General features: G+C 41.4%; 1 protein-coding gene across 2 annotated transcripts; it reads right to left on the bottom strand.

The window, feature by feature from the left end:
• Window positions 1-332: 332 nt before the first annotated feature.
• Window positions 333-16,970, bottom strand: LOC115433825 (protein ZNF365-like). Of its 2 annotated transcripts, none has more exons than XM_030155368.1 (6): window positions 16,863-16,970; window positions 6,357-7,012; window positions 4,665-4,974; window positions 4,330-4,501; window positions 4,196-4,245; window positions 333-1,010 (listed from the first exon to the last, which is right to left on the bottom strand). In XM_030155368.1, the coding sequence occupies exons 2-6, from the start codon at window positions 7,000-7,002 to the stop codon at window positions 785-787; spliced, it is 1,404 nt and encodes a 467-aa protein (XP_030011228.1). In that variant the 5' UTR covers window positions 7,003-7,012; window positions 16,863-16,970; the 3' UTR covers window positions 333-784. The 2 variants fall into 2 exon arrangements, with proteins under 2 accessions (XP_030011228.1, XP_030011227.1); XM_030155367.1 differs by having other exon boundaries at window positions 16,869-16,944.
• Between the last annotated feature and the right edge of the window lie 6,620 nt (window positions 16,971-23,590).

A 23,590-nucleotide genomic window follows, 5' to 3' on the forward strand; every position in this document is an offset into this window, starting at 1 on the left:
TATCATGGATGTATCGTGATATATCGTATTGTGATTTGTATCGTATCGCCAGATTCTTGCCGATACACAGCCCTAATAGACTCCGTCTATGACGCCCACTGACCTCTGGATATTCAGTTTAACCCTTGGTGTTTCACTGTGAAGCGCTCATGTCGGAGCTTTGACATTAGTGAATGTATGTTTTCAACAGTGACTTCTTCCCATGCTCATAAATAACATCTATGGTTCAGGGTTCAGAGTGAAGGGGTGAACAGAAGAGCTGAAAAAGAATAGGCTCAGATGTTTTCACACCTGGAGACTGGAATGGCAGAACTCAGAGTTACAACAGTTTGGGTTTAATGGTTCTTTTTCAGCGCCACACTGGTTTACTGTCAGCCCCTTCACTTGGTTTGAGAACCTTGGATGTTTTTGCACAATCTGTCTGAAAAAAAAAACAGAAACAAGATTAAATTAAAAATACAACCAAAGTTTAAAGTTTGAGAGCAGCATCTTCCTTATTTTTGACCTAATTTTTACACACTGACTTAACCTTTGTTGGTGCAGGCCCATCTTTGTGTTTTTATTTTAGTGTCAGTAAAAGCTCTTTGAACATTTCCACCCATTCAGTTAAACTGATTCATTTATTTTTTTCTAAAAAAGGGACAAATGCGCTTGTTGATGTGACGCTGCAAGTACTTTTCCACAGACTATCACACTGGAATAAAATGAGTGGTGTTTTTTACCGACAACACCCCCTTCCTGGCTGGTTCTGTCCAGTTCGACGCCTCAGTTCTACGCCTGGGTTCTACGCCTCGTACCCGGCAGAACGCCGCCGCCGCTGCTGGTTCCAGATGTCGTCTCTGTGTTCGGGTCGACAGAACAGCCTGGACGACTGAGCCAGACGCTCCCGCTGCTCCCACTCCCGTTCTCTGTCCCCGCCCACTTTGGGGAACGCTGAGCGGCCGCCAAACTGTGAGGAGTGGCTTCTGTTGTCATGGAGACCAGATGAGGACAGCTGACCTCCTGCTGACCTGGAGATGGGACATGAACACAAACAGGTACAGATCAGTGGAACACACCAATAATCCAATGCTTACAGTCTACTTTTCCTTTAGAACTCTTCTTGTTTTAATAATTAATTATTAAAGTTTTTTTTTTTATTCACAGAACTATAACGCTGCATGTTTAATCGTCAAAATCCACTGACAGTGTAATAATCTTTCACAATAAATGATCTTTTGAGCCATTTCTCAGCCAAAGACGACCAAACTTAGGATGTAAACTTCTTAATATTCTTTCCACAGCTCTAATCCAACACTAAACTGAGTAACATTATTACAGGTAATGTCATTTTAAAACAAAACTGTGTTTGTTACAGTAGTTCAAATCTAATGCCGCATTTCCACTATGTGGTATCGGCTCGACTCGACTCAACTCGTTTCCATTATGAAAAAGGACCTAGAATCTGGTACCCGGTAATAGTTTTTTGGTATCACCTCCGCTGAGGTTCCAGGACTGGGGACCAGGTACTAAAAGGTGACGTGTAAACGCTGCAGACCACTGATTGGTCAGCGTTGTCTCAGTGACCCGCCGTTTTACAAAAAACAGATGCAGAAGTTGACAGTAAATCTGTCGGTAGGTTAATCCACATGATGACAGTCTGTAAAACTACACCACTCAGTCAGGAGATTCAGTCTTTGGAGGCCGACGTAAAAATTCAGCATGAGCTTGATGAGACAACACACAACGAGCGAGTTTATCAGCGACTCTCTGAGCAGATGACGCGGAAGTAATGCATCACATCGCTATGACGACCAGGTATTGTAAAGTCGGTAGTATCCTGTAATGGAAACGGTCTCCAGGAATAGGACCTGGTACCCGAGCCGAGTCAAGTGGAGCCGGTTCCACATAGTGGAAACTTGGCTTAAGTGTTTAAGACCATATTTCACAGCTACATCAACAGCTTCCTTTTTCCATTAAAGTGAAATACGATGTAAAATTACACTGCAAATACAAAGAGACAGAATGAGGCTGTTTATTTCTATTCTCCTGTTATTGTTTTATATCATTGACACTGACTGGAGTCTGACACTCATGGACTCACACTGTAATTCCACTGTCTGAGTGGAAGGACAGAGGCCAACCTGAAAATGATAAATGAAACATGACCGGGACGCAGAAGTCTGACAATAGAGGGTCTGCACATACATCATTTCCCCCCCAGGCCACGCCCCTCTCAGTCAGACTGAGTGTCTTAAACCAACCTGCTCAACATGACGGAGTATAGCAGTAAACACAGCCAGAGCAAAGGAACATGGGAAATCTGAAATGAAATGAAGGACAGTTGGACTGGACATGGATCTGTACGAGCTACCAAAGAACAAGTGGTCCATGAACACTGACATGTGGACACACATGGAGGATCCAGACCTGATCCAGGGGGGAGGGGGTCAGCGCTATTTGGACCTGAAACTAATATACATGGTTTCATCAGGACTGACAACCAGGGTCCAAAACTAGGACCAGAACCAGCTGATCCAAAGGCTCCAAAACTAGGACCAGAACCAGCTGATCCAAAGGTCATTTCCAGTAGACCATGGACTGACCCCAGTAAATATATGCATGATCTACTGAGACTGAGCAGATTTACTGAGTCTAGTTCAGATCCAGTCCTTTATCCAACACAGATACTACTGCTGTGGACCAGCAGGGCACCACTGCATTCTGGGAAATTAGCAGATTTTTCCCAATTGTTTTTAAATTATGACATTATTCTTTTAATATTATGGTTTTATTGTCGGAATATGACGACTTTAATCTCATAAATGAAAGATATTTTTGTTAAATTATGAGTTGTTTTTTTTTTTATAACTACGACTTTATTCTCATAACATTGTGATTCTTTTTGTATTCGACTTTATTCTCATCAAATTACAGGTTTTATATCAATATTTTATGACTTTCTTCTGGTAGTGACCAGTGTTTTTCTTTTCTTCTGTGGTCCTAATACTCCGTCGTAGCTTTATTCTCCAGTTCCCCGTATTTGTAAAACTAGGTTGGCCTCAGTTTCAGTTCGTTTACTAATCATGTAGGAGCACAAGGTTCACAATCACAAAATGAGACAAAAACCAGGAAAGATCTGATCATGAAACCAAGAGCTGCACTAAGAAGGACCGTTAGCCAAAACAATAGGTCATTTCAGGTCTGATTGGACCCAAAAATACAGCATCAGTGAATGTTAGCTGACACCAAACAGGACCCACAGATCTAGGTTTGGTTTCCTGGGTTTGTGGATCCATCTCCTTCTCTTTTCTTTGTCTTTGGGTGTCTGTAAAACGATAGCTCCCACTGCTTTAAGAACCTGAAAATATAATCAATCTCACAACAGCTCTGCCCCATTTTTGATTCAGTATTGTTCTTCAGTTTAGACAGGATTGAAGCCAACGCTGTCACTCATCTCCCTCTTTCTGACACTCAGTGGGTGGAACCACAGTGACTTCTGCTAGCGGTGACGTCACGTGCAGACCCTCTATACCACAGAGAAGTCGTCTTTAATCCTTCAACAGCCATTCTACTGCTTCTTTTCTGCAGTTTACCACGGCAAATGAGATGGGATATTCCGAATCATCTCACACATTTACAGGAGTCTGGCAGAGGGAGCATCACTTGAGGGGAACATAGAGCTGTTTGTAAGGAAAAGAAAAAAATGTTTTATTCAGTAAAAGAAGTTCCAAAGTCTGAGTCCAAGCCCCACATAGAGGTCACTTCCAAAAAGACCACGAGGACACTCAAAGGAAGTACATGACACCAGACGCCAGGAAACGTTGGAGCAGCATCTAGTGGCTGTCAGTGGCATTACACTTTAACACACTGGTCCACTGGCCTCAGAATGTAGATGACACTAAAAAACCCAAAACCATCAGCTCAGCTCAGGGCAGAGTCCTCCTGCAGCATGAATGTCATTTCTGAAACACAGATCAACATGGAAGGGAATCCCCCAAAGTGGATTCCTGTTCCTGTTTAAAACTGCTCCAAACAACAGTAAAGTGGATTCACTCAGACAGAATATGTTGTATTTGAGTGTTTTGTGTTCATGAGTTCACAGTAGGTGTGGCTTAACTCTGTCCCTTCAACCCAACTCCAACAGACCTACAACTAACCCACATGACGTAGGTCCTGCTGAGCTCAGACACTCTGGAGTCCTGGACGTACTCACCGGCTTTTAGTGATTCTCCGAGGTCCGTTATCAGTCGGCTGCTGGTGCTGCTGAGGAGACAGAAGGAGGTCAAAGGTCAGGTTGACCCAGAAGGTTTGTTTCTGTCAGGGTTAACGTCCTAAACTGTGCTGTACCTCATAGCGGTTGCACTGTGGCGGGCTGCCGTTGCCCTGGTAATACTCCACCAGTCTCTCTGCCAGGGCGATCCGTCTCAGAAGGTTCTCAATGAAGTGTTGGATTCGAACCTTTCCACACGTCTCCTGTCGAGCAGCAGCTTCCAGAAACTTCTGGATGGTTATCACCTCCCTGAAAACCAAACCCACACATCACAGCAGTGTATTTGCACAGCAGGAAGGTCCAGACGCATCAATGAAAGTCACTGAAATAAGAACAGCACAGCTCATTTACAAAAGGTACACAGAGGAAATGTTGACCTAACACTCAGTGCTCCTGTTTTCACAACGTTTACCTCTCTCTTCGTTCCAGCTCGTTCTCAGAGGCGTTGAGCTGTTCCCTCAGAGCGGCGATGACCATGACGGCCACGTCCACCTGCCGGCTCAGCGACCGCTCCCTGTCCGCCACTTCCTGCCTCTCCTGGGCCAGGTGCTGCGAGTGAGCGCGCTCACACAGGAGCTCGGTGTCGGTCTGGGCCAGTTCCGTGCTCACCTTGGCCAGGCGCCGCTGCATGGTGCTGTCAGCCGCACGCAGGATGCTGGCCAGACGCCGCCGCACGGCAGCCGACGCCGCCGCTGTCTCCAAGCCACAGTAGGAGCTCTGCTCTGGGGAGGAAAGAAAGGAGGCAAGACACTGAACACCTCAGACACCCAACACCTGCACCGGGTCACACCTGTTACACCTGCACCGGGTCACACCTGTACTGGGCCACACCTGTACCGGGTCACACCTGTTACACCTGCACCGGGTCACACCTGTACTGGGCCACACCTGTTACACCTGCACCGGGTCACACCTGCACCGGGTCACACCTGTACTGGGTCACACCTGTTATACCTGCACCGGGTCACACCTGTACTGGGCCACACCTGTTACACCTGCACCGGGTCACACCTGCACCGGGTCACACCTGTACTGGGTCACACCTGTTACACCTGCACCGGGTCACACCTGCACCGGGTCACACCTGTACTGGGTCACACCTGTTACACCTGCACCGGGTCACACCTGCACCGGGTCACACCTGTACTGGGCCACACCTGTACCGGGTCACACCTGTTATACCTGCACCGGGTCACACCTGCACCGGGTCACACCTGTACCGGGTCACACCTGTTATACCTGCACCGGGTCACACCTGTACTGGGCCACACCTGTTACACCTGCACCGGGTCACACCTGTTATACCTGCACCGGGTCACCTCACACCTTAGTGAGGATGATTCTCCATCAAACAGCGGTTGGCCTGCAGCTTCATTTTAAAGGTGCAGTGAGGTGGCTGATGAGGTGGAGATAGCAGTGAGGTGTTGTCTAACAGGTCACACACCTCAGATGTATGTCTGCTTTATAGAGGTGTGTTTCAAGAGTGGAGATACAGAGGAATAACACTCCTATAACAGTACAAAAACTAATGTACATATGGCACAAAACCAGACAACTGTCCAATTGAACTGCACTTATTTACACCAGTCTGACAGTGGTGACGATCATTGTGTGTTTATTATAAACTTACATTGTCATCTATCCAATAACTATGCGTTACTGCCACTGTTTTATCTGTCAGGTGGAATGGTCTCTGAACACTAGCTGGTAGTCTCCTCATTACTGCATAGCTAACATTCAAACATCACCAAAATAGTATTTAAATAGAATAAAGAATCTGTAATATAAAGTAAAATAACAACAGATATTGAGTGAAACCATCAACAGTTAAAGAAACATTAAGAATAAACAGAAAATGTCAGAATCTGTCATTCAATCATGGTAAACGTTTACATCTCAGCGATGAAATGGACCGTTGACATAACTCTAGTTTGAAGTTTCTTTAGTGTCTTTAACATTTTCAGTGTCACCTTTACAACCCACCAGACCTGGACACTGAAACAGCTAAACCTTAGACTTGAATTATCCAACACTGAAACACTTCAACACCTTCACCCTTGAGTGTAAAAGTGACTAAGATAAGGTAAAGTAAAGTTCAACGCACCAACCAGATCTAAGTCCGGGTCTGGGTCAGGTGGGGGGCCAAGTGGAGCTGGGGGGGAGGACATTAGGTGATGGTGATTGACATGATGGCATCCTGGTTTTTTGGTGGACATTTTAATGTCCTCTTCATTTCGATCGCCCTCTCTTTCTTCCCCCTCCTCCACCTCCTGCTCTTCATCCTCTTCCTCTTCAGACCCTTCATCTTCTTCATCCTCCTCCTCCTCCTCCGCCTGCGTTCCAACCCCAACGCTCTGAGTTCGCCTCCTCACCGAGCTGTAGGACAGGGGGTATGCGCTGTCTCTGCTGTCGCTGAGGGAGCGGGTATGGGGGGGGCGTCCTGTGCTCTGCTGCCCCCTGCGGGTGGGGAGGCTCATGTCATACCAGGGGATGGCCGCCGTTAACGGGTCGGGGAATTTTCCAGTGATGCTGAAGCTGCCTGTGATTACATCGGGGGAGGTATAGGAGTGGCGGTACTCCAGGTGAGTGCGCAGCGCCCCCAAGTTGCGGAAACGCTCCTGTTCACCGCAGCGGGGGCAGCGGAAGGGGAGGTCGCAGGAGGTGACGGGGTCGCTGATGGCGCCACAGGCCTGGCCATTCCTTTCCAAGAGGAAAGAACCAGAACCCCTGGAACACAACTTCTGCTGCATCACTCCACACCTGAAATCCACAACAACACATGAGCTGCTAACAGGTCAATAGGGCTGTAAGAAAATATCGGTTCTGCAATATATCACGATATTTCATTTCATAATACTGTATCGATATTAAAAAATACTGTATCGATATTTTTAGGTATTTATTCAAATGCAGATATTGTGGAGGTTCATTTTTGTTTTTTTGTTTTTCTTTTTTGTTTATATTTTATTTATTATTATTATTTAACACTTTTATTAAATATTGTTAGTTACGTTGTTGGGATTGCACAAAAATAATGTTTTGATATTAGTTCTGAACTAATAGAATATGAACATTTGAACAGGATCTGAAACTGTAATGTCTGTAAAACATCATTTCAGTTTGAACACAGGAACATTTGGTGATATAGCATTAGATCCTGTTCTGATCAAATAAAAATGTGTTTAGTATTTGTGCAGACTTCTGGTGTAATTCAATTCTTCAAGGAAATAATCTTTAAAAAAAAAAAAAGAAACAAACAAAAAATTGTCTTTTTAACAGTATCATGATATATCGTGACATATTGTATCGTTAGCCTAGTATTGTAATTTGGATCGTATTGCCAGATTCTTGCCAATACACAGGCCTACAGGTCAAACAGGTCAAACAGTTAATCCACTGTTAATTAGAGCTGAAGTAAATACGACACTTTGGTGACAGCTCACTCACCTGCTGCGTTGGACTAAAAAAAATTGTACAAATGTGAAATAGACGTGTCTGAAAATGACAAATAACTCGTCCTTTATTTCAAAACCAGCTGAAACAACAACCACAAAAAGTATAGAAATAGAAGGAGATATTAAAAAATATCTAAATAAAAATAACAACAATAACAACAGCATAAAAGTATTTATGAAAATATCTATAAACAAACAAATCCAATGACATCTACAAACAGTATGTACACTGCAGTCTTCAACACATTTGGATCCAACTGACGAACAACTGAACATGGAACTAACTCACAACTTCGTGTTGATCCTGGCGTCATGTGCATTAAAATAGGCGTCTGTGTGAAACACAACAGCGGAACCAACGTTTAGCAGCGAAATTAAATAAACAAAGCTTCAGTTGAGGAAAACTGCAATTGAATAATTTTTTAAAAATTGATTCGAGTCAATTAATCATTTCAGTTCTACTAAGGACTAGCATTAGCTGACCTCTGACCCCCAGGGCTTCTGTAGTCCCATCCCTTTTGTCCAAATATGGTCACCTCTGGTTCCAAAAAACCAACATGTTAACAAGCAAATCACAAACTACAGGCTTCACAGGAGGCACCGATGGAAAGAAAAAAACTTGGCTGATACCAGTATTTATAGGGATGCACTGATCCCATACCAGTATCAGGCATCGCTCCGATACTCAGTGTGTGTACTTGTATTTGTACTCGTAAAAGTAATCCGATACAAATGCATTGATACCACTTCTGCCTGTGTGACATTCCCAGTTCAGTGCAGCAGGTACGAGGAGGAGGAATAATGTGTGTGAGTGTGAAGAGTGTGGAGATTGAACCAAATAAATGACGATGTTAAAAGTAAGGCTGACTGACAGTAGCGTTCCAGACACAGACAGATACAGACGCAGCGTTCTGTCCGTCCTCTGCGTACATTCCATCTGTTTTCCAGGTGATGGAGGATGAGTACCCAGACAGAGAATACCAGCAGAACCGTGGAGGTAGAGGATCTGTTCAAAGAGCCACTGTGGGAGTTAGAGAAAAACTACTGACACATTTAGGACAACTACCCAGGGCTGGACCGGTTTACATCCTACTGATAATACTATGGAGGTACGGAGCGGTGCGGACCGCCGCCAGCAGAAGTGAAAACCAAACTTATCACTCATTTCTCTTTTCTCTTCCTGCTGAAGCTTGGCTTTTAAACCTTACCAGAGAAAATGCTGTAATATTAGTATCACATTAGTGTTTCCTCTGTCGTCTCCATGTTTGTTATTACTGACTTTCTTCTTCTTCTCATTAAACTTTCCTCTTCTTCGTGGTATTTGTCCAGTATGGTTATTTCAGAGCGGCGCCCCCTGGTGGATTAATTGCCAAACGCTCATTCCAACACATTAAATGTCAGTAGCAGCACTTTGTTCCAGTCAGACTAATGACAACGACAATAAAGCACATTTACAAAAGGAACTAACAACTGGAATGGGATTATTAAGTACTTGTATCAGTACTCGGTATCGGCAAGTACTCAAATGTAAGTACTCGTACTCGGTCTGGAAAAAAGTGGTATCGGTGCATCCCTAAATATTTATAATACCCCCTTCGATGGGCTGAGGGGGGAAAAACTCCAAAAGTATTCCAACAAAACATATTACTGAATCACTAATGATCCACTCACTCACCACCACATTAAGACACAAGTTAAAATTGACAAAGATGGGTTAAAACCATTTAAAACCCACACCAAACCACTGGGTAGACTGCAGGGTCGCATACAGTGGAGCGCCCCCTCCTGTACAAATGCAGAAGGAACCTTCTGTATTTATACAAAAGCTCTGAGGTTTTCAGACATTTGACCTTGGAAAAGTAGGTCACAAAATAGGTCCAGGCCACCCATTTCAGAACTTGTCCCAAGCTCTACACATGATGTATGTAAGGCAAAAATGTTGGAGTTAGAATGTTTACAAGATGTGACAGACAGACAGACAGACAGACAGACAGACAGACAGACAGACAGGCCGATGACGATAAAAATGACATTTTAAAGCACGGGTGTCAAACTCATTTTAGTTCAATTCCACATTCAGCGTAATTTGATCTGCAGTGGGCTGAACCAGTAAAGTAATAACAATGAAAAAAAGTAAAATTACATCATGATCAGGTTTACATCTACAAAGTTTCCTTAAAAATCCGAATAACATGAACAACTTGAATTGTCTTAAAAAAAAAAAAAAAGTGCAATTTTAAAAATATTCTGCCTTGGTTGATCGGTTTATCATTTTCACATGTGCATTACAGTCACATAAAACATTTAGTACAGGGATTAAAGTTCTCCGTCACCACGACGGATTTCCGTCAAATGGAAAAACTGAGGGGGGAAAAAAGTCATATTGAAGTAACTTCCCCACATGTTTCGTGGAGTCCAGTCGGCACCGCGATCCTGTCCTGGGTCTGCTGTCCTGGGTCTGCAGGTGTTGAACACAGGCACAGGGGGCTGGTAGGTTTAACAGTGATGAGAATAAGATGACTTCTTTATTTTTATGTCGGGAGGAGAGACTGATGACTATTTCTCTTTGGAAGGAAACGCTGCTCATTCTGTGCCTCAGAAACACATGGACAAGTTCAGCTTTACCGAAGTTCAGCCTCCAGACTAACTTTAGTTTAGTGTGAACAAGTAGCTTTCATTATGAAAGAACCACAGCGAAAAGGGAAGAAGACAGAACTGATCTACATGGACCTTCATGTTTGGGTTCATAGCTTATCTCCTCTTGCCGGTATATGACTAGTGTGTGTATGTGCGTGCAGCTGTGCGCGCCGCGGCCTTACGCGGTTACGCGCCCGACTGCGTAAGTGCTTTATTTTTACCTGTTTAGCATCTTATTTCTATCTGTGTGGTACAGTACAAAGATAACATTGAATGAATGACTAACACTCTTGGTATTTGCAAAGCCACTGTATTTTAAATACCCTCAGAGAGGACCTGTAAAAAACATCTGGAAAAAAACAGAATGGAATGGAACGGAATGACCAAGCTTGAAACTTTTGGTTTCAGTGCCAAAAAGCAGAAAAAATAAAAGATTAGTTGGTTAGGGTTACATTTACACAGACATTTTCCCCAAAGTTCATGTGCTGTTGGAGTTGGAGTTATGTTTTAGGAGTTCCTAAATTGTTAAATAAAAAGTTTTTCACTCATTTTTTGCAGTAAGGTTTTCTTCTAGTTATTATTTTCACTTGCTTCAAAGGTTTTCATACCTTTAAAATTAACCACAGAGCACCAAAATTGACCTGAAGCTTTAAAAATTTTCTGGGGGAGGACCCCCAGACCCCCCACCAATACCACTCATGACATTTTTTCTATCCATGTTACTAATCTTCTACACCTGTACACTCTCCCATTCAGTGTGTTTTACAGTATTGCCAAATTTGACTATATAAACTTGTACGCTATAGTAGTATTGGATTGCATCATTTTTAATAGTGGCCAATGATTTTGACCAGAAGAAAATTTTCAGTCAGATGAAAAATTTTTGCTTTAATTCCTGATTTAGTAACAGAACACTGGTAAAATTGCATTTACTTTTCTTAAGACATTTCCGTTTGTTCACATTTGTTCAGATTATTCACATTTTTTGTAAAAATATAGTTTGGTAATGTAAACATTTTCATGTAATTTTATTTTTCTGCACCAAAATAACAAAGAGAAAATTTGGGGTTGTCATTATTTATAGGTTATTATGACAATATTTACTGGTTCTGACCCACTTGAAATCTAATTGGACTGTGTGTCTGTATGTGGAACCTGAATGAAAATGATTTTGACACCATTGATTGTTAATATCTTCAGTGTAATTTTTGCATTTCACAAATTCATCCCGTGGGCTGGATCGGACCCTTTGGCGGGCCGGATTTGGCCCCTGGGCCATATGTTTGACACCTGTGTTTTAAAGCCTTTCAGCCCTTCATCACATGATGAATGAACACAGATTCAAACACAAAACCTTTAATAAAACACAACAGGTAAGTATGTGCCTCTGCCATGGGCGAAGAAACATCCCATATATAATAACAGTAAATACCCACATTCAGCTGATAGATGATGCATCCCTAGTGGTGCTTCAGACAGGCCTGGTTCTGGTTCTGTTCTGCAGTCTTAGAACCTTGGTTCTCTCTGGTGCATCAGCCCATGTTCACACCAGTGGTAAAAGTGGAACCACAGTGGGAGGACGTTAACTCCGCCTTCCTCCTTTGTCTTCATCTACTTTACGCTGAACTTCGCAACCTACAATATTACACGCCCACTGATGATGTCACAGTTCATAAGGAAGAACCCACTGTTTCCGGTTCCAACTGAGAACCAATTTATAAGGTTCCAAACCAGTTTTTTCTGGTTCAAAATTAGGTTCAGGAAGCAGAACCGGAATCAGCCCACAGCCCTGCCGGTGTGACCGGCTTGTGGGTGGCACCACAGGTCCACTCATGTCCACTGTAATCTGATTACACACACTATTCTCATAATCAGACCAGACACCTTCTCCACTTCAGGTGAACAGGCTATTGGTTCCTTCCACTCCAACATCACACCCACTGTTAAAAACCTTGGTATCATCTTTGACCAACATCTGCCTTTCAAACACCTGGGGCCTCATGTACAAAGACTTGCGTGGATTTCATACTGAAACCTGGTGTACGCCCAAATCCAGAAAAGTCCGAACGCACAAAAAAATCCAGATGTATAAAACTGTGCGTACGCCCGAATCCAAGTACATTTCCTTTATACATCTCAATCAGCGTGGAATTGAGCGCATATGTTGGAGTACCTGACTCCTCCCTCTCCACGCCCACATTTAAATATGCAAATCAGTATAAACGGGGTCTGCAGGTGGGATTCCCTCTGGGATTCCCCTGTCTGCAGGATCAGACGATGACGTCAAGGTGGACGCGAAGCGGAGGCCGAAACAGGCGGAAGAAGAAAAGAGACGAACTGAGACTGTTTGAGGAAAGAGTCGCCGATATTGTGACACTTTTCTCACAGGGCTGATGCGGATCACCCCCAAGATAAATATATATTTAGTATTAGTGTCAGTCACACATTAGTTCATTCTACGGGTCATACAACAGTCTGATCACAGACAAACTAGATACAGGTTCATGTGTGATCATGTCAGGAAATCAAAGAGGAAATCAAAGACTTTGACTCATGTTTAATCACTCAAATTATTATTTTCCAACAATCAGACAGTAGACAGTCAGACCCAGTATCATCCTCCTGTCACAGAGGCTTCTGTTGACTCCCCAGTGTTAGCCGGTCCTCCGGTCCAACAGCCCACTGCTGATGCCCATCAGACCGGCATGGGTCTGTACTGACCCGAGTCACATTAGGACATCGTGAGGACAATCGGCGGAGTCAATGAGCGACTGGACCGACTAATAAATGTTCTCACAGACATGAACACTATATTTATCAACCTATGAATTTTATGTCCTTGTCTCTTTGCTGTTGCTGAATGTCCATCCGGGCAGGATTGGCATTGATGGATACAGGGTCTAATTGGTTCTGGTTCTGGTTCTGTTGGTGGATGTGCTGCTCTGACAGTAGGGTCTCATGCCGGTGTGTTCATTGTTCTTCTGTGTATCTCCGATGTGCACACTAATCAGAGGAATGACCTTTTTCACATTATTAACAGTTTCTCAGTGTCACCTCTAAGTGTCGCCAATGGTTCCAAAGCACTAGAAACGTGCGTACGCCAGCTGTGGACTTGGCGTGAAGGACCGCACATTTCCACGGTCATTTCACTCTTTATACATCTGAACGAGAGCATGGAAAAGGGTGTACGCCAGGTTTTTGTGCGTACGCACGCTTTATACATGAGGCCCCAGGTCACTAAGCTCGTCCAGTCCTGTTTCCTCCAACTCAGAAATATTGCCAAAATCAGACCCATGCTGTCCCCTTCTGACCTCCAGCTCCTCATCCACACCTTCATTTTCTCCCGTCTAGACTACTACAACTCACTCTTCACCTGCCTCAGCCAGTCCTCCCTTAATCATCTACAGTTAGTTCAAAATTCAGCCTCCAGGTTGTGAACACGCACCAGTCGTCGCTCCCACATCACTCCAGTACTCGCATCCCTACATTGGCTTCCAATAAAATTCCGCATCCACTTCAAAATACTCCTAATTACTTTGAAAGCCCTGCACAATCTTGCCCCCAGTTCCATTTCTGACCTGCTAGTTCCCTACTCACCGTCACAACCACTCCGTTCATCAAACCTTAACCTCCTATCCATCCCCCGCTCCAACTTCTCAACAAAAGGTGACTGTGCTTTTGCAATTCTGGCCCCAACCCTCTGGAACAGTCTTCCCCATCACATCAGATCATCAGATTCTACAGACACCTTCAAGCGACTCTTAAAAACTCACTTTTATAAACAAGCATTTCATTAACTCTCTTCTGTTTATGCCCCAGTGAATACATGTTACTGACTTGACTTCTTCCCTGGAGTCTCTGTGCTTTATCACCTCACAGGTTTTTCCCTGGATCATCACAGGTTTTCCCTGGATCATCACAGGTTTATCCCTGGATCTTCACAGGTTTTCCTAAGATCATCTCTGGACCTGCTGCTGTGGTCCTGCCTCTCTCTACCTTCATCGTCATCACTCACTTATCCATATAGTTACGATAGTCTTTATTATACTGTTCTACACATGTTCTAGTTCAGTTATCTGTGCATGTGTCTCCCCCTACCTCCCCCCTCTCCCCCAGTCTCTCTCTATCTCTATCGCTCTCTCTTTTCTCCTCCTTTACTTTCTCACTTTAACCCCAACTGGTCCAGGCAGATGTCCATCCTTCAGGAGTCTGGGTCTGCTCCAGGTCTCTGCTGTTAAAGGGAAGTTTTTCCTTCCACTGTCACCAGTCATCAGTGTTTGCTCCTGGAGGATTCTGTTGGTTTCTGTAAATTGGCTTAAAATTTGATTTGATTTGATCTATCTCTCCTTTATGTGAAGCACTTTGTAACATGTTTTAAAAAGTGCTATATAGATAAAGCTTTACTTTACTTACTTACTTAGTCGATGAAGAAAACGAATGCACAGGTCAGGACAGCTGCGCACATACACAGGCCCAACTGGCTCTGGCTAAAGCTGATTTCATTGTTCATTTATTCATCTATACATTGGTCTTTCACCTTCAGAAATGTGTGAAAAAGTGTTTCCAAAGCCCAAAATGTCCTCCTCAGATGTCGTGGTTATTCCACAGCCCAAAGATATTCAGTTCACTGTCAAAGAGGCGTTTAGAGATCAGAAAATATTCCCACTTAGAAACAGTAATAGTTATCTTTAGGGGTGTAAGAAAATATTGGTTCTGCAATATATCACGACATTTCATTTCACAATACTGTATCGATATTAAAAAGTACTGTATCGATATCTTTAGGTATTTACTCAAACGCAGATATAATGGAGGTTCCATTTTGTTTTTTAGTTTTCTTTATTGTTTGTATGTTATTTATTATTATTTAACACTGTTTAATGTTTATTTGAAGCATCCTAAAAGCACTTTTTACTGTCTGAGAGGCAGATGGGAGCTCCTTTGGACACTAGGAAAATTAGAAACATTTTATGATATAGCATTAGATCCTGTTCTGATCAAATAAAAATGTGTTTAGTATTTGTACATATTTTGGGTGTAATTCAATTCTTCCAGGAAATAATCTCTTTTTAAAAAAAGAAACAAACCTTTTTAACAGTATCATGATATATCGTGATATATTGTACATATTTGTGTTGCGGGTGTCAGAATGTGGAATTCTTTGGCAGTGGAAGAGAAGAGCTGTGCAAGTATTTTTCAGTTTAAGAGGTTGTATAAGGAAAGAATAGAGAAGCTTTATAAAAACATGAAATGAAATAATTTAAGTTATGGATTTTGGATTTGTTTTATTTGCATCGACTCATGTAAACTGTTTACTGTAACAGCTGTAACAGCAACGTATCTGATGGAAGCAGATGTTTGAAGGAAGGGGCAGGTATTATAAGTTTTCTTCATCCTGCTTCTTTCCAATCAATTAGGTTGGAATGAATAAATAAGACTGGTATGAGACCGTCTTGCAAATTTTCAAAATGGAAAAACTGACTTACTCTGTCAGAATCCAGAGGGATAAATCTGACCATATTTGGAACAAATGGATTAAGTTTGTATCCTCTAGCTGTCCAGAATTTGTATCACTCCTCTAAAAATTTTGTTCTTTATAATCTCCCTGTCTTTATTCTTTGCGAATGTTTTACTTTCGCATAAATGTGCAATTTTTAAAGAACCCAGAGGTATTAAAAGCCGTGATTGTCTTTTTTTTAAGTGAGAAATACCAAAACTGTAAGCACTCAGTTCATATGCTAGTTTTGTTTTTTTCTGTTTGACGCTGTTGTATGTATAAAATAAGAAATACAAAAAGGACTCTAATAGATACCACATGTATGAATGTTAATGCTGAGATATCTTGCTAATTTTCAAAAAAAAAAAAAAAAAATTAAAAAAGGAATGAATAAATAAATGAAATAAATAAATAAATGAAATAATGAAAGTGGTTGTGAGGTGAAAAAAGCAGACCTTTAATCTGACCTGTGGGTTTGTGGCTGTGCCAGGGCAGACCAGACCTTCAGTTCATGTGGGTTGGGTTAGTTGTTGGTCAGAACACAAACCCACCTGAACAGCTGATGTGGAAAAACACCTGAACACAGTCAAGTCAATGACACAGTCCAGCTGGATTCATGTGGGGTGGACTGTCCGGTGGGTCCGGCTCAGATGGACCTGGTCCTGTCAGCCTCCTTCATGTGTTCCAGGCTCATGTCCAGCTAGCCCAGTCCTGTTCTGCCTCAGGTCACGTGACTCTCAGCCGTAAACAGGACCGGTTCGACTCATACACACACAACCAACACGGTTCGGTTCGTATCTCAGTTTCGGTACCGTCCGTTTGATTTGGTCGTTAAATAACCGAGTAACAGGTCGGTGCAGGGCTCCTCCGTTAGCCCGCTCCGCCGTTAGCCTCCGCACCTGAACACCGGAGCCGCCGACGGAACACAACGGAACCGAGCGCCTCACACCACCGACACACACGGCTCACGCGCACCGATCTAAGAGGACGGGTTAACGGCGGACGGTCAGTGAGCTCTTACCGTTACCGTGGGCAGGTGTCATGTCGCAGGTACAGGCTCAGAGCGGCGCGCGTGATGTCATTCATTCAGAAGAGCCACGGAGGACCAGCGACAAGCTGCACGCACGGCGCACCCACGGCACTTCCGCTCAGTCCCTTCAAAATAAAACACAAACAGGAAGTCAGGAAGTTACACTTCCGGTATTTGGATCGTGGTTTTTATTCGTAGTTTTCAGTGTTTTTCGTTCGCACACTTCTTCTTCTTCTTCTTCTTCTTCTTCTTCTTCTTCTTTATTATTATTATTATTATTATTATTATTATTATTATTATTATTATTATTATTATTATTATTATTATTATTATAAGTTAAGTTTTTCCCCCCAACTTTATTAATCAAAATCTGGTCATACATTCAAACGAATTCCATAAAAAGAGACTTTTTTTTTTTTCAGACTGAGCAACAACATCAAACTTATCTGCACAGTATTTGTAAAGAACATTATATATATATATATATATATATATATATATATATATATATATATATATATATATATATATATATATATATATATATAAATTAAATTAAATTAATTAAAATAAAATAAAATAAAATAAAATAAATAACAAAATAAAGTCAGAGGTCTAATCAGGAATCAGTACATTCAAATTTTCACAAACAATCAAGGCTTGTTTGGTTTTTACATGTTTCAGTGTTTTTTTGAAGTTTGTTATTTCATTTATGTGAATTAAAAACATTGGGTGGGTTTTCATAAATCTACATCTGCGTATGAATTGTTTAGCAATAATAATTAAAGTGTTATACATAATTTCTTGTTTTTTGTTTTTCATTATAACTCCAAATTTAATGTCTTTATATTCCAGTTTGGGCAACTGAGTGTCCTTCTCAGATGTCCAGTCTTGAAATGCTGTCCAAAATGTCCTGGTGTATGGACAGTCAAAAAATAAATGTTCTAAAAATTCAATTTCAAATTCACAAAAAACACAGTTATTTTTTTCAATATTAAATCTTTGTCTCATAAAGTCATTACAAGGATAAATATTATTTTGTGTTTTAAAATGAGTTTCTTTCGCTTTTGGGGGTATGTGTAGAGCAGGGGTGTCCAACCCTGGTCCTCGAGAGCCACTATCCTGCATGTTTTAGATGTTTCCCTCTTCCAGCACACCTGATAGTTGTTATCAGGCTTCTGCAGAGCTTGATGATAGGCTTATCATTTGAATCAGTCGTGTTGGGAAGAGGGATACATCTAAAACATGCAGGATAGTGGCTCTTGAGGACCAGGTTTGGACACCCCTGGTGTACAGTCAGGTATTTGGTTCTAATCCTGATTATAATTTTTTTCGGACAATCTTTTAATACATTTTTCTGTTTTTATGGGAAGGGGAAAAGATTGCATGTGAGGGCACCATGCATGAATTTGTTTGTACATTTTTCTCCCATAAAATTAATTTCATCTATAAAGAGTGACGAGATCCTGGGTATGAGTTAAGTTTATATTATAAGTTTTGTGCCATCTAAATAACAACACACATGCTATTAAACTCATCCAAACATCAAAATGTCCAGCTCATTAAGCTCATACTTCTGTTGGACTTTTTTTTTTCCCCTACTTTTTTGTAATATTCAACCTTTTTTTGGCACAGTTGTCTGGTACATATGGTACAAATTGCTGTTCTAATTGTGTTTTAATAGAGTGTTTTAAAATGTGCATTTGTATATACAAACATACACATGTGCGTGCGCACACACACACACACACACACACACACACTGTATATAGCTAGCTTGCTAGCTAGCTACACACACACACACACACACACACACACACACACACACACACACACACACACACACATACATGGAGCTGCACAACTAACTAGAATTACATAAATGGAAAAGGCTGTGATTTAAAGGTTCAGTTTTTGCCATGTGTACAGCAATCACAGAAAACTACAAAATCTCTCAGGCCCACGGTGCAACAAGGAACATAGTAGAAAATACAAAATACAAAATAGAATATACCTATAAACATACAATATAACTACGAACATACATTATGACTATAAACTGCAGGGCTTGGCGAGAATAAATGAAACAATAAAGTGGCCACAGTACAGTGTCAGATCAATTACGGAGACAATTCAATGGAGTAATTTTGCTAGAATGGAGCTTTTCCTTTTCTTCATCTCCTCCATGTCTCCAGGATTAAAGCCTATGTTGAATTATCTCTTTGGAATCACTCCGATTCTTGTACACTTAGAAATTTGTACAAAACCATGTCATGAACAGATCATACAATTTATTCATCAAAGACTGTTTTTGTGCAGGAGAATCAGCTACCATCACTGTCTTAGTATTTTGTCACAGTGTAAAAAAAAGAATAATTTAAAATAGAAAAGTTTGGGAAATGTTAGAATTAAAATTATACAATTGATTTCACTTCAAAATTAATCCTCAAAATGCAAAGGAAAAACCTGCTAACTGCATTGTGTTCTGCAACCGACCAGTGGACTGTGGTGATGTGTAGTGACACACGAACATCCCTGAATATCTACTAAATCAGTGCAAAAACTGGATGAACATCCATCTGTGGACAGATTGCATGTGACTGCTTATAGCTGAAGCTTTTAACATCACTGAACTGCTGCTGAAGTACAAGTCCATTTAGCTGAAGAAGCTCAAAGCAGAAGTATAGTGAGGAGATGAAACAGTTTAATAAAGACCATTTCAACGTAAATTATGTCAGCTTCTTTAACTTCTCCACTTTGTTTTCTTAATTAATTCTCTATTGCATTGTAAGTAACTTCCAAAGTCTTCCATCATTAAAGATCATGAAGTTAGAATATTTAGAGAAAAATGAAGTTTAATAAGAATTAAGTTATTTTCTAAGAATAAAATAATATTTTTATTGAGAAAAAACTTGGAATATTTTGTGAAAAAAAAAAAAAAAGTTAGAAAATTAAATCCGAAATATTTTCTAAAGTGCACCACACAACAATCACAACAAAACTTTGGTGGAAATTCAAAAAATAAACTTTTTTTTTATGCATTTATTATTTTGCGGTAGAGATGCAAAGATCTCAAATGCCCAAGAGTCTTATTTGTGTAGTTCTAATAGCATGAGGAACAACAACACATTCAGGATCAGTCTGGAGAAAGAATTTAATCTTCTTCAAGATGATGTACATGGATGTAGTTTACCCACAAAAAAACCAAACACTGCCTCTGTTTCACACATTCTGGTTTTAATGCTACAGTTTCTCAACCAGAATAAAAACCAAATCACACCAGTAGCTGCCAGTTTGAAGACCATTCACCTGTTGGATGTGTTTCATCCAAAATGTCAAGTAAAATGTCCAATATATCAGAGTCTCAAACTGTGCACTTTATACACAGGAATTCTCTACGCAGCAAGGAGATGAAAAATGCCTTCACTGATTTTTGCCCTTTCACCTCATTGTCTTATTGAATAATGACGTGTTGACTTTTGTGGTTTTATTGAATATTTATTTTGGAAAGGACAATACATTTACAGTACGTAATTTACACAAACCAATACAGGATTGTACAGTGACATGGGGTGAAGTTCATGGCTGGTGAGACCCTTTCAGAGTCAGATCTACAAATATATGAACCCAAAAGAGGATCTGATTCACCATTTGATTGGCAGAAGTTAACAGGTTATGTTTCATATAATAATAATGGACTGGATTTCTATAGTGCAGGGGTGTCAAACTCATTTTAGTTCAAGGGCCACAATCAGTCCAATTTGATCTGCAGTGGGCCGGACCAGTAAAATAATAACAGAATAACCTATAAATAATGACAACTCCAAGTATTTGTTGTTGTTTTAGTGTAAAAAAAAAAAACAAAAAAAACATTAAATTATGAAAATGCTTACTTTTGTAAACTATCCAAACAAAAAAGATGTGAATAACCTGAAAACCCCCCTGAAATTTCTTAAGAAAAATCAGTGCAATTTTAACAATCTTCTGCCTCCACTTCTCATTAGTCCATGTGCGTTCTGGATCAGATCTACAAAGACACTAAACACTGAGGAACAGGAAGAAAAGAGTTCAAACTGGACTGAATTTAATACAGACATTTCAGGTTGTTCATATTTGTTCAGGTTATTCACATTTTATTGTTACAGGATAGTTTGTAAATGTAAATATTTTCATAATTTAATGTTATTTTTTGCACTAAAACACAGAAAAATCTGAAGTTGTCATTATTTATAGGCATAATATAATATTATTTTTTTCCACATCAAACCAAAAAAGAAAATCTGCAGTCATTCTTTTTTGTGGGTTCTTCTGCTGTTATTATTTGACTGTAGATCAGATTGGTCTGGATGTGGAACCTGAATTAAAATGAGTTCCACAGCCTGGACTGTGGAATTTTTGCACTTTGCAAATTCATCCCACAGGCCAGATTGGAACCTTTGGTGGGACACATTTGGGCCCCGGGCCACATGTTTGACACCCCTGCTCTAATTGTATGGGATGCAGTTTGTAAAGGATTACACATCCAAGGTGAGGCTCAGCTCACTGCTGCACCACTGGGTGTCTCTTCCCTGTATTTGAACGGGAAATGTGGAAATTCCCCAATTTTGAATAGAGGGTCTGCACATACATCACCCCCCGCCCCCCCAGGCCACGCCCCTCTCAGTCAGACTGAGTGTCTTAAACCAACCTGCTCAACATGACGGAGTATAGCAGTAAACACAGCCAGAGCAAAGGACCATGGGAAATCTGAAATGAAATGAAGGACAGTTGGACTGGACATGGATCTGTACGAGCTACCAAAGAACAAGTGGTCCATGAACACTGACATGTGGACACACATGGAGGATCCAGACCTGATCCAGGGGGGAGGGGGTCAGCGCTATTTGGACCTGAAACTAATATACATGGTTTCATCAGGACTGACAACCAGGGTCCAGAACTAGGACCAGAACCAGCTGATCCAAAGGCTCCAAAACTAGGACCAGAACCAGCTGATCCAAAGGGTCCAAAACTAGGACCCAGAACCAGCTGATCCAAAGGCTCCAAAACTAGGGCCCAGAACCAGCTGATCCAAAGGCTCCAAAACTAGGGCCCAGAACCAGCTGATCCAAAGGGTCCAAAACTAGGGCCCAGAACCAGCTGATCCAAAGGGTCCAAAACTAGGGCCCAGAACCAGCTGATCCAAAGGCTCCAAAACTAGGGCCCAGAACCAGCTGATCCAAAGGCCCCAAAAGTAGGACCAGAACCAGCTGATCCAAAGGTCATTTCCAGTAGACCGTGGACTGACCCCAGTGAATATATGCAGGATCTACTGGGACTGAGCAGATTTACTGAGTCTAGTTCAGATCCAGTCCTTTATCCAACACAGATACTACTGCTGTGGACCAGCAGGGCACCACTGCATTCTGGGAAATTAGCAGATTTACACCACCTGGTTTAAATTAACACATTATTCTGATAATATTATGGCTTTATTGTTGGAATATGACGACTTTAATCTCATAAACAAATGACATTTTTTATAACTACGACTTTATTCTCAGAACATTGTGATTCTTTTTGTATTCGACTTTATTCTCCTAAAATTACAGGTTTTATATCGATATTTTCTGACTTTCTTCTGGTAGTGCCCAGTGTTTTTCTTTTCTTCTGTGGTCCTAATACTCTGTCGTAGCTTTATTCTCCAGTTCCTCCGTATTTGTAAAACTAGGTTGGCCTCAGTTTCAGTTCGTTTACTAATCATGTAGGAGCACAAGGTTCACAGTCACAAAATGAGACAAAAACCAGGAAAGATCTGATCATGAAACCAAGAGCTGCACTAAGAAGGACCGTTAGCCAAAACAATAGGTCATTTCAGGTCTGATTGGACCCAAAATACAGCATCAGTGAATGTTAGCTGACACCAAACAGGATCCACAGATCTAGGTTTGGTTTCCTGGGTTTGTGGATCCATCTTCTCTTTTCTTTGTCTTTGGGTGTCTGTAAACGATAGCTCCCACTGCTTTAAGAACCTGAAAATACAATCAGTCTCACAACAGCTCTGCCCCATTTTTGATTCAATATTGTTCTTCAGCTTAGACAGTACTGAAGCCAACGCTGTCACTCATCTGCCTCTTTCTGACACTCAGTGGGCGGAACCACAGTGACTTCTGCTAGTGGTGACGTCACGTGCAGACCCTCTGTTGAAAAATAATCAAATTATTGGAATCAAACAGAAAATAAGTTTATACTACAGATCAGTGGACAAAAATCAACATTTGCATTATTTAATTATAATTTGTTTTGCTCTGCCTCTCCTGACCACACGTCACTGGGTTTGTATTATGTTATGACCTGGGTCATAATTGGTTCATTTACGTGTGTATATGTGAATATGTTTGTGTTTAGTGTGTGTGTTCTCCCCTGTCCTGTCGGTGTGCTGTGCCCTTTTTGTGTCTGTTTGTTTTGCAGGAAGCTGATTGGTGGAGTGTGATTGCCCGGCCCCTTTAAATGGCCCTGGATCTGCAGTTCGCTCTCTCTCTTGCCTCCTGTCAGCTTCCAGCCGTGTGTTCCTGTGTGTGATCGTCAGTCTTCGTGTGTTTCGTGAGCTAATTCGCAATTTTGTACATAGCTGTAAATAGTATTTTTTGTAATTTGATCCTTTTTCTGGTAGGGGAGGTCGGCTCATTTATTTTCTCCTTTTCTCCTGTTTTTGTTTGGGGAGTTTAGGTCAGTTTTCT

The sequence above is a fragment of the Sphaeramia orbicularis genome, chromosome 15, assembly GCF_902148855.1.
Source record: "Sphaeramia orbicularis chromosome 15, fSphaOr1.1, whole genome shotgun sequence".
Lineage (NCBI taxonomy): Eukaryota > Metazoa > Chordata > Actinopteri > Kurtiformes > Apogonidae > Sphaeramia > Sphaeramia orbicularis.

What these genes read in the sequence shown, in the direction of transcription:
- LOC115433825 (XM_030155367.1), bottom strand. Translation starts at nt 16,927, where the DNA reads ATGAATGACATCACGCGCGCCGCTCTGAGCCTGTACCTGCGACATGAC. An exon ending in CGACATGACACCTGCCCACG is followed by an intron (nt 7,013 to 16,868) that starts GTAACGGTAAGA and finishes TGTGGATTTCAG; the next exon opens with GTGTGGAGTGATGCAGCAGA. An exon ending in GAGCTGGAACGAAGAGAGAG is followed by an intron (nt 4,502 to 4,664) that starts GTAAACGTTGTG and finishes TTTGGTTTTCAG; the next exon opens with GGAGGTGATAACCATCCAGA.